This window comes from Rissa tridactyla, chromosome 6, assembly GCF_028500815.1.
Source record: "Rissa tridactyla isolate bRisTri1 chromosome 6, bRisTri1.patW.cur.20221130, whole genome shotgun sequence".
Classification (NCBI taxonomy): Eukaryota; Metazoa; Chordata; class Aves; order Charadriiformes; family Laridae; genus Rissa; species Rissa tridactyla.
The window spans coordinates 33,212,054-33,232,517 of NC_071471.1; the positions used below are offsets into that span (position 1 = coordinate 33,212,054).

Below are 20,464 nucleotides of genomic sequence, written 5' to 3' on the forward strand. Positions count from 1 at the left end.
GCAAATAAAAGGAGGAAAGAGTTAAAAGTGTGGGACGATACATATTTAACTCAGGTAAAACGGGATCTCTAGCAGCTTGATGGTGACTGTATTAGTATTAGTATTTATTAGTATTGGTATTTTAGTATTAGTATTAATTAGTATTAGTATTAGCCAGAAACACGAGAAGGACAGAAAAGGCACCTCATAAAGACCTTTGCATCACAACCTAGTACAAAAAAAAGAAATGCATAGAGCAGAAATGAAAAGTTAGTGAAGGAAAAATGGAACTCTGTAGTGTATTTTAAAAAATTAATAGAAGGAAGTGAATAGGAACAGGATGATAGGGGATTTCACATAGCCAAGCATAAGTTACTAATGCCTGATGGACTGTGTGGCTTGGAGAGCTGCAGAAATGGGTTATTTTTACTTTGTTGGTTTTGGGTGGAATTTCCTAAAGCTGGAGCAACTCAGAAGTAAAATCTTTGAAAGCCAGCAGGATTCTTATTCCCAACAAACTTACTGGCTTTTTGAAAAATCTCACCCTAAGGACATGCAATATTCACCACAAAGGAATACTGTCATATTCTGTGTTAAACGGTAAGCACTGATTATTCACAAATTTACAAAAGAATGCGGGGTATTTTTGTATGAAAATGATAGAATTCAGAATCTAGTCAGATTAGATAAAAAGTGTTTGTATTAAACCACTCTATTTCTATCATCAGCCCTTGCCATGGAAGAAGAATGCTGAAATCACCCAGCTGTTTCACCAACTCTCTCTTTTTAAGGAAGACCAAAAAGATTCAAAATCATTTTTACGACTCAGGCATTCCCATGCAGTATTTTGGATCTCTTCCAGTTGCCAATCATCCTAAAAAGGTTAGTAGTGTCATTAGCTGGAAATTAAGCAGCCCTCAATGGGATGACATGATGTGCATGTTGGGTGGGAGCCTTCAGCCTAATGACAATTTTTGTGGTGTTACACATGAACATTTTACAGTGGAAAAACCAGTTATTTTTATCTCTTCCTTTGGTATTTTATGAATGGAGAAATGTTTCCGTTTGCAGTAGCAGTGCTTATTTAGGAGCTACCGCGTCAATGGGTTCCTACCTGGTTTGATGTTGTTGAACTCCTTTTCTATGGTCTCTTCAGTGGTCGAGAGCATGAGGTTCCTCACGTAAAGAATTTTTACCGACGACATGGTGTCTTCATCCACCTCCACTTCTGGTTCTGCCCAGTCAACAGCGATAGGGTGTCCCCACAACTGGATCCTTCCTTTAAAGGGATTGGCATAGTCAGTGTCAAAGAGGCTTTGGTTCCTCCCAGTTCTGCTCAGAGACTATTTCATGAGCCGTATGAACAGGAGAATAGGCCAATTCTACAAATAGGGCTGAGATAAGCCTTTCTAGCTCCAGGCACGGCTGCTTCGTTAGCTCATTTCCAAAAGCAGATGGTCACACTTTCAGCGTGCTCCCCCTAATACCTTAGATGCTTGCAGAAATGTAGCGTCCAGAATTAAAGAAATGAAAATATGGCATGATTCACGAACGTCTGCGTTCCCTGGAGTGCTCTCTAAAGGGAAATATTTTAACGAACTTATAAAGATCCCTCTTGGCTGCAAAAGTTTCATTCCCTAGGTAATAGGAGAGGGATCCAGAAGTTCCAGCTGGATGAAATGAAATAGTAAAAGCAAGAATGTCTCTGTGTGCAAGTATTTGAAATCGTGTGGTCCCTGCAGGGTGAAGGTGCAGCAGGAGTAGTAGAAAGGAGGGACGCAAAAAGTAATGAGGCATAAAACAGGGTGTGGAGGAGAAGCCCATTGGCTCTGTAGACACTGGAACAAGCTGTCAAGGGGCAGAGAATAAAAAGAGCAAATAAAGAGGTAGATAAAGGCGATGGTGTCGCCAAGTTATCACGCTGAGGTCCGTAATCATTTGCTTTGAGTAACCTAATTTGTTAAGTAATTGATTAGTCAATTAGTGATATTTAATATGTAATGAAAACCGACTACCGCAGCCTTGTCTCAAAGCTGTGGGAATCGCCATGATGAGCGGCAGGACACTGGGTAAGGCAGAGGGACCTCTACATAGTGGTGGTTTCTTCCCCTCCTGTCTTCAGACGGCAACGATACTTCCTTCCTCCTCTTTTTTTTCCCTGTCCCTTCTGCACGTCTTGCAGGGAGGTCTTCCTCCCTTTTCAGGAGTGGTTGAAATCTGGTTACCCACAAATATCTAGAGCCCCAAATTTCATGTGCCCTATCTGTGGCCCACTTTTTCTCCAGCAATTTTAATCAGCCCAGCAGCTAGTTCTTTGGATGTACAGTAGGGACCATTTTCTGTCGTAGCAGCATGGTAACTGCTAGATATTCCTTCTAAATAGTGAAATAAAATGTCTGCCTCTTCTGCAAATGTCCCCCAAAGAGTAAATGGATCTTTCTGTGGTTTTTCTTTCTTTCTCTCTGATCCTTATGATATAAAGATTGGGTCCTCCCAGGCCTTAATTATGCACTAAAACATGGAAGAAACCCAGGGCTGCCTATGCCAGTAGAGGGGAAATGAGAATCCTGCAAAACATTTTTTGGAGAAATCTGAAACAAGGCATCCTATCTTGCATCTCCACTTGGATAACCCATCTCAGATGGGATAGAAGCTCCAAAACACATAAAATTAGAGCGTGAGGGTAGAATTTGGTGACCTGTTTTTCTACATTGGAAGTGAAAATCAACAAACTAAATGGAAAGAGGCTGCTTCCTGCTATGAAGGTTCATGAACGAGCCGGGATTTGTGGAGCAAGGTTGAGCTGATATTCAGCTTTCAGCACTGCCCAGTCTGACTTGGGCTGTTGGTGACCAGAAAGAGAGAGATGGCTGCTAACGGCAGCCAGCTGAAATGAAAGACCGTGTACCTCTTTCTGAATTATTCTGTTCAATAGTGGAAATAATGACCTGGCTGACTTGCAGCAAGGAGCTAAGCTTGGTGCCTGCACTATCCTCTTGCTAAAACCCAGGAAGCCTGGGTTCCTCCACTTCCTCCACCTTGTTTAACCAGGAGACAGGACAAAGTTTTCATATAAAGCATCTTTCCTTTTGAGCATTTCTATCTCTTCTACAAAGCTCCCTCAAAAGAGCAGCGAGGTTCAGAGTAAAGGAAGCATCTTGATAATGATATTCAGTCTCACATTCATCCAATGCATCAGCTGGAGACACATTCAGTTCTGGCTTGAAACTTTTTTCAAGTTCCTCCCGTATGTTTGCAACATCAGAAGACTCTGGCTCCTGCTCAGGCCTTTGAAATTCCCCAAATTGTTTACCAAGAGGTCCCTAAATTGGAAATCACTGGCGCTTCGCACATGTCTGTTCAGGGCTACGTGCTCGTTCCCATCTGTCTCGCTGTCTTTGCTCAGGATTTCAAGTGCTCTGCTCCCTGAAGGCTGCCGTTGGCAGCAGCGGCTGCGCCTGCTCCGTCCTTCACTCTTGATATAGAAACCAAGAAAAAGTTGTGCTGAAGCACAGACCCCCTGAATGTACTCCCCCAACTAGAGAGATGCTAAACTGATGCGGAAAATGCAGAATAAAAGGAAAAATAGTGAGAGATATCCCACAATAGCTAAGTGTACTCAGTGCTCAAAATCATGCTCCTTTTTTTACCATAGGAAAAAAGAATTAAAATGACTCGTGATGTTTTACGGACTGTCCTATAGAAATAGCGAAAGAAGGCTGGTGGGTTATGACCAAGTCTCAAAACAGAAGGTTTATTGGATTCTTTCACCAGCAAGTGAGCTGGGTTCAATAAAGCAGTGCGGGAGATGTTGAGCATAAGATAGCATGAGAAAATTGATGAAATCACTGCAAATGCGCTTAATGTTAAGTGACTCCTTCATCTAACACCTGCCAGACTTCTCTCTGCTTCGCGCTGGTCTTTGAATGTCCCCCAGTGCTCAATTGCATAGACTTACTGTTTATATTGTTTAACTCCTAAAGCAGTTCCTCATTTGAAATTTTCTTCCCACACAGAAAATATCCATTTTCAGGAACATCCTCAGTATGTTGTCAAGGCTGAATATGTTCTTGGAAGCTTTCCTGAGTGATGGTTTCTGAGAGGCCATAAATGAGGCTACATTTTATATATAACCCAAGGTAACCACAGGATAATATATATCCAATAACATAGCTATATGGATACACACAGCTAAATCCAGCTCTATTTTTAATAAATTCAAGCTCCTAAATAAAGAGTATGGATAATGAACATGGTGTTAAATAGAACCTGTAGTGAATCCTCCACCCTGCACTGCAGAGCTGGGGGCACTCCATTGGACAGCCATGGCGTATTGGGGTCCCTCCTTGTTCTGGGTGTCTCTAGCAGCCAAGAGGAGAAAACCCAGCAGCATTCACTTCCTTGGGGACTGGGCCCTCTGGAGACTTCGGTCTCACTGCAGCGCAACATGCACATGGGTGACCCCAGAGATGAAGCCATGCCTACCACCCTCACCATCTATACCAACCTGGGAGCAATTTTCTCCTGGCCATGGCTGCTGCCCGATGGCTTTCATATTCAACAAAAGCAAAACCCCGGTTTTTGGTTTTATCAGCTGCGCTAGGGTAGACAATGACGTCCACAACTCCGTCTGTGACTTTCTTCATCTCTGCTAAGATTTCCTCCCTCTTCTTCGTTTTGGGGATCCCCCCCACAAACAGGCGGCAGTTGTCCACACTGGCACAGACTCCAAGGAGGCGCCCATTCCTGCGTATGAACAATATTGCTGGTTTGTCAGGAGTCAGGATCAGTTCTCAGAGAGAGGAAAAAATTAAAATAAAGTCCCCCTTTTGTCCCAAAACACAAGGTCAAACACAAGGTGAAACACAAGGCCTCCTGCTCCTGCAGCGTACGTTGCTTGGGACATTCAGATGGTCTTGCTCAATACAAGATCTAAAGTAGAGGCTGCCGCTGTTAAATTTGACATCTAAGTAAAGCATCACAGCTGAAATGAAGGACTTAAGATCAGAGGGAAAACAAAGCCAAATTTTGCTTTTGCTTCCCACGATTCTCCCTTTTGCTCTTTGCAAAAATGGCTGCTACTAGGCAACTGTACCTGCCACCCATGGTCACAGTAGCGACTCTTGCGTTGCCACCAGTATAAGCCAGGATTTGTTGTGTCCACCGGTGACTTGTAGCTTCCGAGTCACCATTGGGCATCATACGGAGGTTTTGGGGAACGAAAATCCCTTGTCATGGGAAAGACAACATCTAGGGGCTTACCGATGCTAGCAGTTGTGCAGACCCCAAAGTAAAAATTTCCTTACGCGCACTTTGCTCACCTCTTTGTGGTCCAAGCACCTCTTGCAGGTCTTGAGAAGTTAAAAACTTCTTTAGTGGGGTCTTTGGAACAAGGGAAGTAAGCAGAGGAGGTGGAGATGGATGAAGTCTGATCTTTAAGACCCTCCAGCCTCTGATACAAATCATGTTTCCAAGCCCTCCCTGTGTGCCTTGTGACCTGCTCATCCTTAGGGTTGCTACTAAAGCAAGTCACAACTCATCCTTTCTTTTTTTTCTTTTTTTTTTTTTAAATGAATGTCATAAAATCACCAGAATGGTTTATCTCTAAATGCTTCTAAGCAAAGGCATCTACTCATCCCACTTTGAACTGGAAAAAAACATGAAACGCAGTTGAAATCAAAACAAAACATCTTGATGGGCCCATATGTTGTTGATTTCTGGGTGTTTTGTTCCCAATTTTTAGTCACAAACATGAGGGCTTTTTCTGTTCCTATCTATTAGGAAATGTAACTGTTTTGCCCGTTGGTTTCCATCCTATTTCATCATTTTTTGCAGCCGCTCTGTCTCCCAGAACGTATCTGCAGTATAGGTCACAAGAGAGACTGTGGATAGGGATAAATCAACAAAAAACAGCCCAGAGGGGAACATGAAATAAACAGCAACGGTTAGGCAAAAGTTAATTTGGTCCAAAGCAAAATATTTTTTCCAATGTTCTGGTAGATCATTTTTTTTGTAAGGAAGAAATTTCCTCCAAAAGATTTTGGCTCTGAAGTGTCCTACATATTGCCTTTGTACTATGGCAAAAAGCAATGACTGCACAGGGAGACAGGTGATTTCCTCTTAAAGCTTAGGTATCTAAATAACCTAAATAAATAAAATATGCTTTACATAACAAAATAGATTAAAATATATGATTTAAAGTTGATGTGAAGGCATTCGCCACTCTTACCTAATTTCATAATTATTCAGTTGTTTTATTGCATTCTTTGCCTCCTGTTTATTCGAGAAGGTCACAAAGGCATAGCCCCTGTTGTTGCCATTAAAGTCCATCATCATTCTCATTTCGTAGATTTTCCCAATCTGCGAATAGAAAGAAAAGTAATTCTGAACGAGAAGCTTGGCAGCAAGGTGGGAGCTGTTTAAACAAGACCGGGTGCCTCCTTGAATATATCACATCAGAGCTCCACCAAGTCAAGGGTAGTCGGGGCCAAATCATCTCCAGTTCAGCCTTGAAATGCAGCTTTGTTCATCAATAACCTCTGCAATACAACTACCCACCATCAAGTCTTACTTTTTCACACAGTGGTATAAGTTCATCTTCAAAGAGGTCTCGGGGAAGTTTTCCAATAAAGATCTCACACCCCCTTTCCGGCGGAGGGCCATCCCAGCCAGGTGGTGGGCCCCCATATTTCCTCTGCCCATTTTCCTGCCATGGAGAAAAATAAAAGGATGGGTTAGCCGTAGATTTAAAAAGCATATGTAACCAACCCCTTCCCAGGGAACGACACTTTGGACACAGTCCGTTAGCAGTGGTAATGCCCTCCTTCCCTGCAAGGAGCGACTCTTTACAGACTCATCAGAGATAACGTAGTGTGCTCCGCTGCCATATCTACTGAAAGGCTTTGATATCCCAGTTAGTATGCTGATGATGTGTTGGAGAAAGGTCTGATTCATACCTAGTTGAGTTTTGCTAAGGAACATGCATAAGTGTATGCTCTGCAACTTAATTGCCACTTCAGATGTCCAAGACAGACACAGTGAAAGACCTCCTTGGAAAATGTAGGTCTTCCTGGCTATGGGAGCTGAATGTCTGTGGAGTGTGTGTTAGTTGCAGACTGTTTAATGTAACACTTGCCAAATTTATAATTTGTCATGATTCTTCATCCAATCAGAAACATTTATTAGCAATGATATCGCCTCTTATTTTAGTAACTGATAGAGAGCTTCCAATACAGACCAAAGAAAAGATACCAGAAGAATCACGTTTGAAAGCAGAAGGACTTTCCAAAAGCAGAAGTCATCTGGACCTCAGAAAGTGCTAGCATAGGGGGAAAACTGGGGCTGAAGGCAGAAATTTGGAGAGAGACGTGGACAGAGTGAAAGGGGCCAACCATGGAGCCCAAGGCACCATTGGCAGTAGGTGACGCTGGAGCTGCTCAACGCCCTTGAACAAAGATGTCTGTGCCAGCAGTTGGGCTTAGTGAAGAGGTAGTAATGCTTGGCACAAGACGTGATGAGGACCTGGGCCTAGAGATGGTCATGGAAAAATGGTGCACCCCAAAACCTGCACCCAGGAGCGGTGAAGCCCTTTCTCTAACTGTGCCAGGCATTTCAGAAGGAGCCCAGCAGGAGAGGATGTCTGGCCAGAGGAGATGACAGAAGAAGGCCCACAGGGGGCACAGAGGAGGGCCGTTGATGGTGGCAGGCCATATGACAGACCAGAGATGATGCCTGCCTACCCAGGAGTTTCTTTAGGCAAGAACCAAGTATTGGCCCCGAATGATACTCAAAGATCTGAAGACCAGCCAATATTTCACCTTTTTGCTATGCTTTAGCCAGGTGAGTGTGTCTCTGTTCTCCTCTCCTATTTTTAATCATCTTTCATGTATTTCTTTCTTTCTTTCTTTCTTAGCTCATCAAGAATGGTCTGAAAATGACCAGAGGAGTCTTACTGTCCCACTTTAAGACAAGTGAGAGAGAATCAATCAAACAGTTCTTTTTTTTTTTTTTCATTTTGTCAACGTATGCGGGAGGTGGTGTGTGAGGAGCCACAGCAAGACATAAAACCTTCTCTTAGTCTGCATTAGCTTTGTTTGTGGCTTGAAGGCTGCATCTCAGCAAACTCATCTTGGCAAAGCACCTAGGGGGAAGGAGGACTTCATTGTCGCCTTCGCAAAGAAGAGAGACCTTGGCGTGCATTGAGGAGGAAGGTGTTTGGCTGCACCAATAGATAGGTTAGAAGAAAAGCCCAAGGAGATGTGGAAAAGGAAATTAGGAGGGAAAGAAAAATAAAAACAAAACGGTAAGCTTTGTATGGAAATGGTAAGGAGAAAAAAAGATGCTGGGGGGTGTGTGGGTGCTGGGGCTTGAAATCTGTGGTTTAGGAATGAGCTATAGCCAGATGTGACAGTATGAAAAATCAAAGACCAGGATAAAGCAAGCCTTAGTAAATATAAGACATAGAGAAGTTATTTGTCTTCTGGGTCAGGTACAGCAGAAAGCCTCCTCAAGGGCAACAAACCCAGCTGCTGGCCTGGTTCTGGGGCATACACAGGATTAAGGGCTATAGGAAAATGCTTTTTCCCAGGAGTCTTAGTTTTTGCTTTGGGCTGTTGTGCCCTCTAGTGCTACACAAAGCAAGGCCAAGTTCAAGGCAGCCACATGCCGAAACTTCACGGTTTTCAGTCACTTCTTCCAGGATGCAAGGTTGGTCATAACAGTGCCCAATGCTTTTGAAAAATAGGCTTGTTTTGGTCATGCTGACTGAGAAAGACTTTTTCTGATGGCTTTTGAAGGACATGCCCAGTCTCCATCTGCCCTAACCAGAGGAGGCTTTGCAGTTGGAGACCTTGAAGACTAAACTGGGAACAAACCTTTGGTGTTTGGGCAGGTGAGGTGCCACGCACTTGTACGTGTCCAAGGATCTGTACAAAAGACAGATCTGGTGGTGACGTGTTGGAGTGCCTATGGCCAACTCTGGACCTACGCTCCTCTGAAGCTTTGTTTAGTGGATTTTCTTTGCTATGCTACTGCTGCAGCCATGGCTTTGAGACAGCAATCCCAACCTTTCCCAACGTTTAGCAATGCTCAGGGTTTTTTTTTTCCACCCTTATCGTAATTTGGGCAAAGAATTCCCAGAGAAATAAGATCCCGCTTCATAACAGGCAGCATCCACCACACATAGCTATGTGCAGCACGTATGCTAGAGAAAAACAGAGAGAAGAATGAGCAAGGAGCGCTTCACGTGTACAGATTTTCTGCAGAAGCCCCCACTATAACGCATTGCTTCAGGATGAAGCCAGACACGGCGCAGAAAAGGACGTGACCGTGAGTTCCTACCTGGATCAAATTATATCCCGTTCGCTGAATTAATGCACGGAGGGCGGCTTCTTTCTGTGTGCCGGTCAATCCATCCCCGGATTTGTGATTTGATTCCATTGTGAGTGATTATCAGCAAAAAATCAGGTTAATTAGGGGTGCTCACTGCAATCAAATTTAAGATAAATTAAATAAATTAACATGGCTAGGAGGAGAAAGTCCACCCTCCTGAGAAAGTTAACAGGATCATTCTTCCTAAATCAGTCATTTTCAGATAAAAACAAAACAAAACACCACAGATGGTGGGAAAAGCAAAAATATCCCCCTCTTGCATGAAAATAAACAACATTTAAACCCACAGCCAGAATTTTGGAGAGCAGTCCACTGAGATGCAGAGGGATATTGTAATATATCAGTGAGTGTGTCTTGGGAGGGAAGCACATGTAAGATGCCTAACCCTGTGCCGGCTACACAACAGCGAGTGCTGATGCTGGGAAAGGAACCTCGTACCAGCCGTGTCTGGTACTTCATGAAAAACAAGACTTAGGTCCAGATTTTGCCTATCGAGAACATTGGAAAACTTTGGGTCTGTATCTAGGTCCAGGACTGGGACAACCTTGGGTTCGGATGTTTTGATTCAGAGTTGTAGTTTTAGGTCATATCTAATGAAAGATGATTTTTTTTTAAGTTTTGGCATTGGGTTGAAAACACCAAAGAGCTGAAATCTGAATCTGAATTGGGTTACGCACTGGCAAAGGGGCATTTATAAGGTGGACTTGCTGCCTATAATTTCAGGCCGCCCGCCCCATTTTTCCTGCAGGCTGAGCTTTGAGCTTGTGCAAAAAACAGTTGTATGAGCCAGGCATAGAAACAGGGTCTGCAGGTGCAATGTTGAGCTTGAGGACTCGTGATGGTGGGCTGATGCTGAACGCCAGCAAGAGTAAAACCAGTTGCCTCCTTGGGCTCTCACAGCCGGGGCATGTGCAGTGGGCTGGTAGGACCAAATCCCGTCATCCAAAATGATAGTTATTGCTTTAAATTGCTTTCAATTTTACAAAGGTTGAGGCAACAGAAGGCGATGATAACTCCCAGGCTTGCTCAGAGAGCAAACAGGACAAAAAGGGGCCAGGGTGGGTGTACTGGGGATGAGTGGGACTGGGCACCCCAGGATGGGGAAGGGCACGGGATGGTGGTGGAGACTCTGGGTGGGGGAGAAGGGAAATCTGGAGGATCCAAAGGATGGAACAGACAGGTGGAAGGAGGATGGATTGCTGTGGCTGCGCCCTGAGACGATGCCAAATTTTCGGGAGGGAACCCTAAACAATCTCACTGTACAGCAGGTCTCCTGGCACATGTAACATGAGCATTGCACGTAAAGAAATGCAGATAAAGAAGTGCAACATATCTGACTATGGCAGATTTTCTGTGTGCGCCAAGATGCTGTGGAAATAACAGAAAAAGCCTTTTTCAATAACCGTCTGTTTAACACAAAAATATTTTATTAGCACATGCCTCCTTTGGGGCTCCTTGGGGGAAGAGCTAAGGTTTGAGGCTGGCCACTTCGCCTTTGGACATTACTTGCTCTGTGCTCCTGTATATTTGTATCTTGGAAGACTTAAAACAGGTGCTTTAAATTTAAATATATGGATTATTCTTAGTGCCAAAATGGGGCATGAGCCCGGGTGTTTGGAGAATCTCAGCCTTGTGTCACTTGGGCTTTGCCACACTGAGCTCCGGAGACCGCGACTTAAATACTTGGAAATAGACACGTCTCTGTAATGCCAGATTTTGGAACTATTTATTGCTGAGGTTTGTGAGACCCTTCTGATTATTTTTTTTTTTTTCCCATGCTCCCAGGTTCTCTGGTGTTTTAATTACTACCAAGATGCAGCAGCTGAGAGATGGACTGTCCCGTGCAATAGCTCTCTCCTGTCTCTAATTCCAAACCGAGGGTTTTCTGCAGCAACTGGAGCCCAATTATTGTTTTGTTTTGTTTTGCCCTTGCTGAGGGTGGCAGCAAAAACCCATCAATGCTCATGCTTTCTGTGCCCTCCAACTCCCCCGAAGCTGGGGTTCAGCATAGCATGGGGCAGGATCCGCACGCTACTGGGCAAAAGCAAGTCGGACGCTTAAGAAGGAAAACCCGGTTGATCAAAAAAACCCAGTTAAAACCCAAATGGGTTTTGCATCCTCCCCTGCCTGGCCGGAGACGCCCTATAGAGAAAAGCTGGCCCTTGCATTTTGCTTTTGCTTCATCCTGGTTTCATCAGGGGTTCGAGCAGTCACATTGCAGCACTGGGGTCAGTGCAAATTTGCACGGTACGCGGCGAGTCTCTGTTAGCCCTCGTAGCTGGATCATCCTAATGTACCCAAAGGCCAGCGCAGAGGCAAGGACAAAAAGGGACGGATGCACTCTGCGGATATCTCTAATATTGACCACCTCGGGTTTCATAATTTTTTTTTTTCTCTATCAGGCACATCAGTGCTTCCCGACAGGGAGGCTGCCATGGGTGCCGGAGCGCAGAGGCAGGCACATTGCCCCGTGCCAGCGGCATCTCCTCTCCCTGCCGGGAAAGCGGCTGGACTGCAGCCAGGCAAACCTCGGCGGCTTTCCATAGCGGCTGAGTTTTCCAGTCTGTCCCCAGCCACGACCTAGATAGATGAGTAGTGTAAGAGCCTTTTTTTCTCCCCCCTCTTCCCCCGCAAATTGCGCTGTTTCATGTTGCACTTCCCTTACAGGCTGGGTGTCTCAGCGGCTGCTGCTTTGGATGCATTTGCATGCGGAGCCTTAAATGCCATACATCTCTGTACCTCTCCTCCAGGGAAGAGCAATTTCCAGTAACATCTCACTCCAGGTGACGGTTTCACACTGAGCAGCAAGCACCAGCCACGGGGCTGGGGGATGGATGGGAATAGAGCATCTCCCTGGCTGATGCATTTATAGCAGGAGCAATATCCCTCTTTGGCTTCTGCCTTATTAGATAAGACCAGGCGAGCTCGTCTGGGCTCTTCTCGTAAGACATCCTGCAAATTGTTTAGGCTCTACACCAGCATGTCTACACATTGATGTACTCCAGGAGATATTCAAGCAATCCACTAGGAATAAGGGAGCAAGAGTGTTCAAGGTTGCGCAAGGTATTAATCACAGCCACTACGAAATCTGGTGTTGGAGATTTCCACGGATTTTTGGGAAGTGCCAGAAAAATTGGTTGCCGTGCTCTCGGGGTGTGTGTTAATGATGATCTGGCCTTAATCTGCGCCCCGTGCTTCCACACACCTCTGCCTTCGAAGAAAGCCCAGCCGGCCCCAAGGAAACAGCCCTTCCCTGTGCGAGCAGTGGTGGATGCCCGTCCCTGGGGATGCCCCGACTTCCCTGGACTGCGGCATCCTGCAGCCGCTCCAGCATTGGTCCTGCTGGAAGCAGGTGCGAATGGAGACCCCCACCCCAGGGTGCCTCCGGCCTGAGTTACTCTGAGGGTCTCCACTGCTGGTTCAGGAGGAGCATCGGAGGCAAGGGATGGACAACGCTGCACACTCAGGGCTTGGACGTGCACGTGGATGACCCAAAGTACCACCTGGGTCCGATTTCGTAGCACCACTATTAGAAATTAAGTCCCTCCTACTAATTATCAGCCCAAAGTCATTCACAGCTAATTTATAAGCCTCGTTGCTACAGAGCTTTCCTCCATCGGTTGGGTTTCCCTGGGGTGGAAACAGAAATCACACTCCTCTTTTTAAAGAGGTATAAATCCCAACACAACAAATCCCAAGCACAGTAAAACCGAATTTCCAGCCCTTATCATTTCCAAGAACCTCTGCTCTCCCTGCTTCTCTCCCACCTCTCTTGACCTGAGGATGTCTAAGCACCTTGTTGTACAGGGGACTACCCCACCTCCACCACCCAAGGGTCCATATTCATCAGTGCATCCAGACTATTTCCAGGATACAAGTCACAGTGGGATGTTTTATTTCTGAAACTGGTGAGATTTCAGCACTTTCCCCTCGTTCCAGGCATCAGCCTCAGTCCTTGCAACGGTGCCAGTGTGCTGGGCCATTTTTTTTTAATCATTAAGGGTAAGGGAGGAGAACTGCTGTCACGGGACCCGGGGAAACATGATTACTTTCTCTTCTTCTTTGTTCCCTGGGCCATTAATCAATTAGCAAATCCACCTTCACAGGGGGAAAACTGCCCTTCCATGGCTGCTGTTGGAAAGTGTGAATGACTGCATCAAATTAACGCAGTATTTTTAGCTGTATTTAAAAAAAAACAACAAACAAACCAACAACCATACTTAATAGAAATAATTGTTCTGGAATCCAATCATTTTCAAGGGTTTGGCCCTTAGATGGCTGCTCTTAATAATGACCATTATGCTAAAAAGAAAACAAAAAGGGGGGGAGAGGACTGCATTTTATTCAGATGTTTATGTTGAAATTAGGACCTTCAGAGGTGCAGACTGCGCAGGTGGGTTTCCTATTTCATCCTCATTTTTGACCAAATTCTTAACAATACTACCAAGTTATCATGGTCACAGAATATCAAGCAGCCCGCACCATTAGAAAAGGAAGGTATGGCTTTTACCTTAAATCAGAGCATCGCTTCATTTGATTTTCCCATCTCCATTGAATGCCCTCATTTATTTTAGGTCTCTATAAAAGCTCTAAAACAACAAGGCAAGAAAATGTACTTTTAGGCCTAGCAAACCCCATGTTGACAAGAAACAAAGTTAAAATACTGCTTCACCTCTCCGTGACTGCTTCTACACGTGGTTTCCTTGCCAGCTACTGCAGGCAGTTCCTATGGCTTTGCTCCGGCCAGCCAGGAGCAAGATAAATCCAGAAGCTTTTACACAAAAAAAAAAATGTGGATTTTACTTGGCTTTTGAGTTATTTGCTTGGAAAAGGGGGAGACGGTTTCCCCATTCAAGGCACATCTCCCATGCTGGGATTTTTGTCGAGAGGAGGAAAGGTGGTATTTTCGGCCAGACCCTGCTCTCTTCGCCCGCGGCCTGAGCCTGCCCCTTCGTAGCCCTTTCGGGGAAACCTGGTTACTGTTTCCATGAATGAGATAACGAAACCGTGTTTATCCTGTGCGGATCAATACCCCTTCGTGTTTGAATGTGTTGAGCCACTTGGACTCATTTAATGGAGGCCGTTTTGCACTGGAACACCCCCCCCGCCCCCTGCCTCGCCCCAGTGCAGCCTCTTGCAAAGAGCCTTTGAAAAGACTGGATCAGTATATTCACTCTTAACTCTTAATAACCCAAATAGGTATTTACTAAAGAAACTATTTTCGTTTTCCTTATCAGCTTGCTTGTCAAGATTTTGAGGGGTTTTTCCTTCCTCCAGCCTCCAAACAATATATATTCATATATACATATACATATATACATATACATATAAAAACCATGAAGCATTCTTCCTGTTCTTCCTAAAACCAGACACTTGAAGCCTCACGAGCTGCCACCAGCTCTTTGCGGGGGTGAAACATGCTGCGGGACGGAGTCCAATTGAGCAACGCAGCATGAGGCTGTAGTCCCTTGGCTTTCCAGGGAGTAGGGGTTTTTTTCCAGCTCGGGTGATCCCCCCAAAAGTAGGATACTTGTAGGTATTTGCAGGAAAAGTAGGATAAATTCGAAGCGCTGCAAAAGTGCTGCATGCTTTGCAGCACCTGAGCCTCGGGAAAATATTTCATGTGTGACAGGGCAGGTTTTTTGCTCAGCCTCTTTTGCTTGGGAAGCGGCTTCTCTCTTTGAAACACCTTTCCCTTCCCGCGCAGCTTTTGCAGCTCTGTTACCGAATGCACACAACGTGCCCCAAAAATCCCTTTCTGAGGACGAAGGGCGCCTAACGCTGAGCCCAGCCTCTGTCCCCTCTGTTTTCTTTGTAGCATCACGTGCCGGATGCTTTGAAGCCAACATCCCTCCCGCGCCTGCTCCCACCCGAACGCCCTATTTCACCAAGGGAAAATAGCTGAAGAGAAGCATTATGTATTGAGAAGCAGAAAGCCTGCTAGTTTGAAGAGATTAGGGAAAACGGAGATTTTTTAGGAGCAGCGATTGCCTTTGATATGGAGACCAACCTTTTGCAAAGAGAAGGAAGAATAAGGAGTCGGCTGGAAAGGTCTCTAATGATTAGCCCTAGAAAGTTGCGCTTTAACAAATCAAGACCGAATTATCGCATGGAAAAAACCCTCCTCCCCCCTCCACCTTGTCTGGCTTCGCTTTTCTGGCAACTGCCAGCGATCGGCAGGGGAAAAAGCCGTAAAAAAAAGCTCCTTGTTGCTGCTGCTGGGCAGAAATTACGCCAAGGCCCCGAGGAGCCCGACTCTCCCCACCTTGCTCATCAAAACACCAAGGTGAGCCGTGCGGGGCTGGGCCAGTGCCTGGGTCCAGCTGCAGGGTGCAGGGGGGTCCCAGCCCCACCGGTCCGGCCCCACCGGTGTCGGGCAGCACCCCAGGCATAAATTTGATGATGGGGCACTGTCGGGGTGCGGGAAAAGGCGCGTGATGGAGCTGCTCCTTCCCTGTCCCAGCCAAAAGCCCTTTTTGGCAAGGGCCCCCGTCTCCGCGCCCCGAACCTCAGGGTAGGATGAGCAGTCGCATACCTGAGAAATTTTGGAGATCACCGCTGGGGAATAAGGTCTCCTTGATTATGGAGAGTTTGCGACGTGTCACTCCGGTTATTCCCTAATCATCATATCAAACTCCAAAGGTTCAGCAGCCCCAGGGCTGGTTTACAGTCCCCACGGGTTAAACGTTAACCTGCTCTATCTCCCGACTCCCTGCAGGCCTTTGACCAGATAGCTGGGTCACCGCAACTCTGACGGCACCTACCCAGGCACATTTTTTTGTAAATAAATGCGAAGGGCTTGAAGTCAGATGGTGGTCTAAGGGCTGGCCCCGTGCTACCATCTTGACGCCGGTTCGTTTGCTCTGCACCAAAGGCTTTCCCAGCTGATCCGTCCACATTGCCGCTGCTGCCCCCAGCAGAGATGCTGGGAGAAGGATCACAGCCTTGTGCCAGCCCTGGCCTCAACAGGAGGTTTTGGCTTGCTGTAGGAAGACGGCAGGAGCTAAAAATCCCTCTCGCTGGTGGTCTAAGTGTACATAGCCTGCAAACTGTGGGTTTGCAGGAATCGCTATGAAAATGTTGTCCAAGCAAAGACTAAATATACTTGCAGCGACGAAAGCCAATGCAAGTTTTGGGAAGGGTTTGCTGCACCTAGAAAAGGATGCAAATAAATTCAGCAGCCACGAATGTCTGAGATGGGTGGCTTCCAGGTGTGGCAACCTCAGAGCATCCAGTTACTGTGGTCCTCGGGATATCCTGCCACATCTAGTTGATGCAATAGCTGAATCACAGAATGGCAGGGGTTGGAAGGGACCTTCAGAGATCATCTAGTCCAAGCCCCCTCCCAAAGCAGGGTCACCCAGAGCAGGTTGCACAGGAACTCATCCAGGCTGTGTTTGAGTATCTCCAGAGAAGGAGACTCCACAGCCTCTCTGGGCAACCTGTTCCAGTGCTCCATCACCCTCAAAGGAAAGACGGTTTTCTTCATGTTGAGATGGAATTCCCTGTGTTCCAGTTTGTGCCCATTGCCCCTTGTCCTGTCACCGGGCACCACTGAAAAGAGTCTGGCCCCATCCTCTTGACACCCGCCCTTTCAGTATTTGTAAGCGTTGATGAGATCCCCTCTCAGTCTTCTCTTCTCCAAGCTAAACAGCCCCAGGTCTCTCAACCTTTCCTCATCAGAGAGATGCTCCAGTCCCTTGGTCATCTTTGTAGCCTCCGCTGGAGTCTCTCCAGCAGTTCCTTGTCCTTCTTGAACCAGGGAGCCCAGAACTGGACACAACACTGCAGATATGGCCTCACCAGGGCATAGCAAAGGGGGAAGATGACCTCCCTTGACCTGCTGGCCACACTCTTTTTAATGCCCCCCAGGAGACCATTGGCCTTCTTGGCCACAAGGGCACATTGCTGGCTCATGGTCATCCTGTTGTCCACCAGGACTCCCAGGTTTCTTTCCACCGAGCTGCTTTCCAGCAGGTCACCCCCAACCTGTCCTGGTGCAGGGGGTTATTCCTCCCCAGGTGCAGCACCCTACACTTGCCCTTGTTGAATTTCATAAGGTTCCTCTCTGCCCAACTCTCCAGCCTGTCCAGGTCTCTCTGTATGGCGGCACAGCCTTCCGGTGTGTCAGCCACCCCTCCCAGCTTTGTGTCACCAGCAAACGTGCTGAGGGGGCACTCTGTGCCCTCACCCAGGTCACTGATGAATATGTTGAACAAGACCGGACCCAGTACTGACCCCTGGGGAACACCGCTAGTTACAGGCCTCCAACTGGACTCTGCGCTGCTGATCAGAACCCTCTGAGCTCTGCCATTCACCCAGTTCTCCACCCACCCCACTGTCCCCTCCTCTAACCCACGCTTCCTAAGCTTACCTATGAGGAATTGAATGTTTGCCTCTGCTAAAATCCTTCTGGACCCTAACAATAAAGAAATGGGTATGGTAGTGGTTTGGCAAAGTAATTTCTCATATGACGTGTGAGTTTAGTACCCCACCATAAGGATCTGTCCCTGAAATTGCATCCTGCTGTGGCTGTCTCTCACCTCAATGCTGGACCATGACCATACTACAGCCTGTAATTTTGTTAGTCCTAAAGCTGACCCCCACGAGCAGCCTTTGCCTACGCTGATGCTGAACTATATTTAAGGCGGTCTCGGGCTTCGTTTCAAGGCGTGTTAAATGAAGCATTTACGATTAGGTGTTGCTGACGCTTCAGGTTTGGAAAAGTGCCCTACCAGTGTTTGCTCAGCTTTAAAAGCATTAGGTATTCCTGAGCGGTGGGTAGATAACGAGGGCCTTGCTCCCTCAACGCGAGCATCATCTCTCTCCTCACTCAGCACAACCCACAACCACTGTTTCACCGAGGCACTGCTGCCTTCACCCACTTCTTGGCCCAAAAAATGTGATTACTCCCAAGGAAATGTCTGCCCTCCAGTATCCACCTTTCTGCTGAATTCAGGGGTTCAAATGCAGATTTTGAAGCGTATTTAAAAAAAAAAAACAAACACAAAAAAACCCCCACAAACAAAAAAAAACCCAGTTATAACCGCCTACCACTGAGCACAGTACCCAGGAAAGGTTTGGGGTCTGCTGCTTCTCCTGACCTCCTGGACAGAAGTTGGAAGTGATGGGCAGATATAACACTAGATTTTTTCCCTATTAAAGGGGTTTTTCTGACTTCCGTGTACCGTCCTATCCCATCTGTCATAAGGAATTGGTAAGATTTGATCTTCAGTGACATTAGACCTCAGACTCAACATCAGTGTGCCACCGAGCATCTCGGACTCCACGGGAAAATCATTTGAAATAATTCAGCCACTGAACAAATGCCGCTGCCCTGAAATTATGACAGTGGGGGGAGCGAATCAGCTCCAAAAAATCAAGTGTCATGCACCTTCACGTGACCATCACTAAAAAGGAGTCATGAAAAAAGTCTCCGAGGGAAAGAGAGCAGCACGAGATGTTGCCTGAGTGCGGGTAACAGAGGCATCTGATGACATGTGAGCAAGATGGGAAAGTCCCATTGGGAAGGAAAAGTCATCTGCTCGTTAGATGAAATGCAAGTGGTCACTGGGGTTAGATGTGTGAATAGATGGCTTTGGGATGGAAAGCCAGTTGCCAAGCCCCATTTTGGGGTAGAAACTGTCTGTGCTTCCACTGGATTGACCCACAGGCGTGGGGGAAGCATGACAACACGTATGGGCATGGAGGACCCATGGAAAGCCATTCAGATGCCAAAGGAATTGGGATTTTAGCATAGTTTTTTGAAGGCCCTCAGGTTAAGCAGGAATGGCAGCTGTGGTGATTTTCTTCTCTGTTTTCCTCTCTCTGGGGTAGATTTTGCTTAGAAGAGGAAAAATGATCAAAAGAGGAGACGTGATCCGCGTTTGTTTTTCCTTGAAAGCCTCTCAAGAGGCATAGTTGAGAACCCCAAGAGCAGTAAGACATAATTGTTTCCTTTTCCACAATCATGCCAGCAGTGGGTTGCCTGTTTGAGGGTTTCCCTCAGCTTGCCAGGTGGGATCAGGGAAAAGCACTTCCAACTCAAGAAAAATGATACTTGAGCAGATGTCACCCTTGCGTATTAATTATTTACTGCCACAAAAACCCTAAGGTGGGCCCAATCCTCCAGCTTCCCCTGGAAGTGCTGCAAGAAATTTCCCAGGATGTCTAGTGAGTGGTTAACAGCAAATCTCCATCTCAGCTGTTCACATTGGGCTTTCCTTGAGCTTTGCTGGCAAGGCTCAGGGGAGAAGGGGGTGGGAACTCAGGAGGACATGGTTTTGGAAACAACCAATGGTTTCCAATGGACATTGTCCACGTCTGTTAGAAACGGCTTGTCATGCCACAGTGGGCAGATGTTCCTAGGCTCCATGTTGCCCCAAAGTCACATGAGTTTCAGTGGGTTGCTTGACTTGGGCAGCTTACATAGTGCACAAAGAGACCTTGCAAGACAGATAGACACAGCTTAAAAAGTACAAAGCAGGTATTTACTGGTTAATACACGTGCCGATTAGATGAGACTTGGGAGCTTCTAGGCCAGGCAGTAAGGTGTGCACCACCCCCAATTGGAGAGCTGAGGAGAGTTTGCTGGCTGGTCATCAGCCAGGTGGGGAAGGCTCACCTCATGGCCTGTCATCAGCCAGGCGGGAAGGGTTCACCTCCATCATGCCTGGGAAGGGGACCTCAGTGATGCTTCGGGGACCCCAATGATGTTTCCAGTACCCCAATTGTCCCCTTAGCTTTCTGTATTAGAGCTTTTTCCTCTGAATCCTTGAGCTGGGAATGGGACCATCTCAACCACATCCCCTCTTTTACCTTCCTTAGCTCACGTGACTCTCTCCCGACAGTTTTCTCAGGTGTTTTAACCAAGGCTACGCAGCTGAGCTGGATCTGCAAGAGGCCCTGGAGCTCACAGAGCTGGGCCCATAGGAGCCGAGCTACAGGTGAGACCAAGCAAGTCCTCACTGGAGAACCAGATGCAGCAGCTTTGGGAGAACTTGGCTGCTAAGTGGTGATAAGATAATGGGCTGGACCCAGCCCAAGGACACGCCCTCTTTAATATCGAGAGAGAAACTTGTATGGGGATGTCAGC

At 46.6% G+C, this 20,464-nt stretch overlaps 1 protein-coding gene across 6 annotated transcripts in view; it reads right to left on the bottom strand.

The window, feature by feature from the left end:
• Positions 1-16,055, bottom strand: part of A1CF (APOBEC1 complementation factor) — a 30,215-nt gene extending 14,160 nt beyond the window's left edge. For 4 of the 6 annotated variants that reach the window (XM_054206811.1, XM_054206809.1, XM_054206806.1 and 1 more), the window contains exons 1-6: positions 15,905-16,055; positions 9,319-9,462; positions 6,551-6,685; positions 6,209-6,339; positions 4,487-4,725; positions 1,094-1,258 (exon numbers count right to left, since the gene is read on the bottom strand). In XM_054206811.1, the coding sequence (XP_054062786.1) occupies positions 1,094-1,258; positions 4,487-4,725; positions 6,209-6,339; positions 6,551-6,685; positions 9,319-9,417 (769 nt within the window). In that variant the 5' untranslated portion in view covers positions 9,418-9,462; positions 15,905-16,055. Of the gene's footprint in view, positions 1-1,093; positions 1,259-4,486; positions 4,726-6,208; positions 6,340-6,550; positions 6,686-9,318; positions 9,463-13,879; positions 13,959-15,904 lie in introns of all 6 variants that reach the window. The other 2 variants (XM_054206807.1, XM_054206812.1) reach the window with 2 other exon arrangements.
• Positions 16,056-20,464: the final 4,409 nt, after the last annotated feature.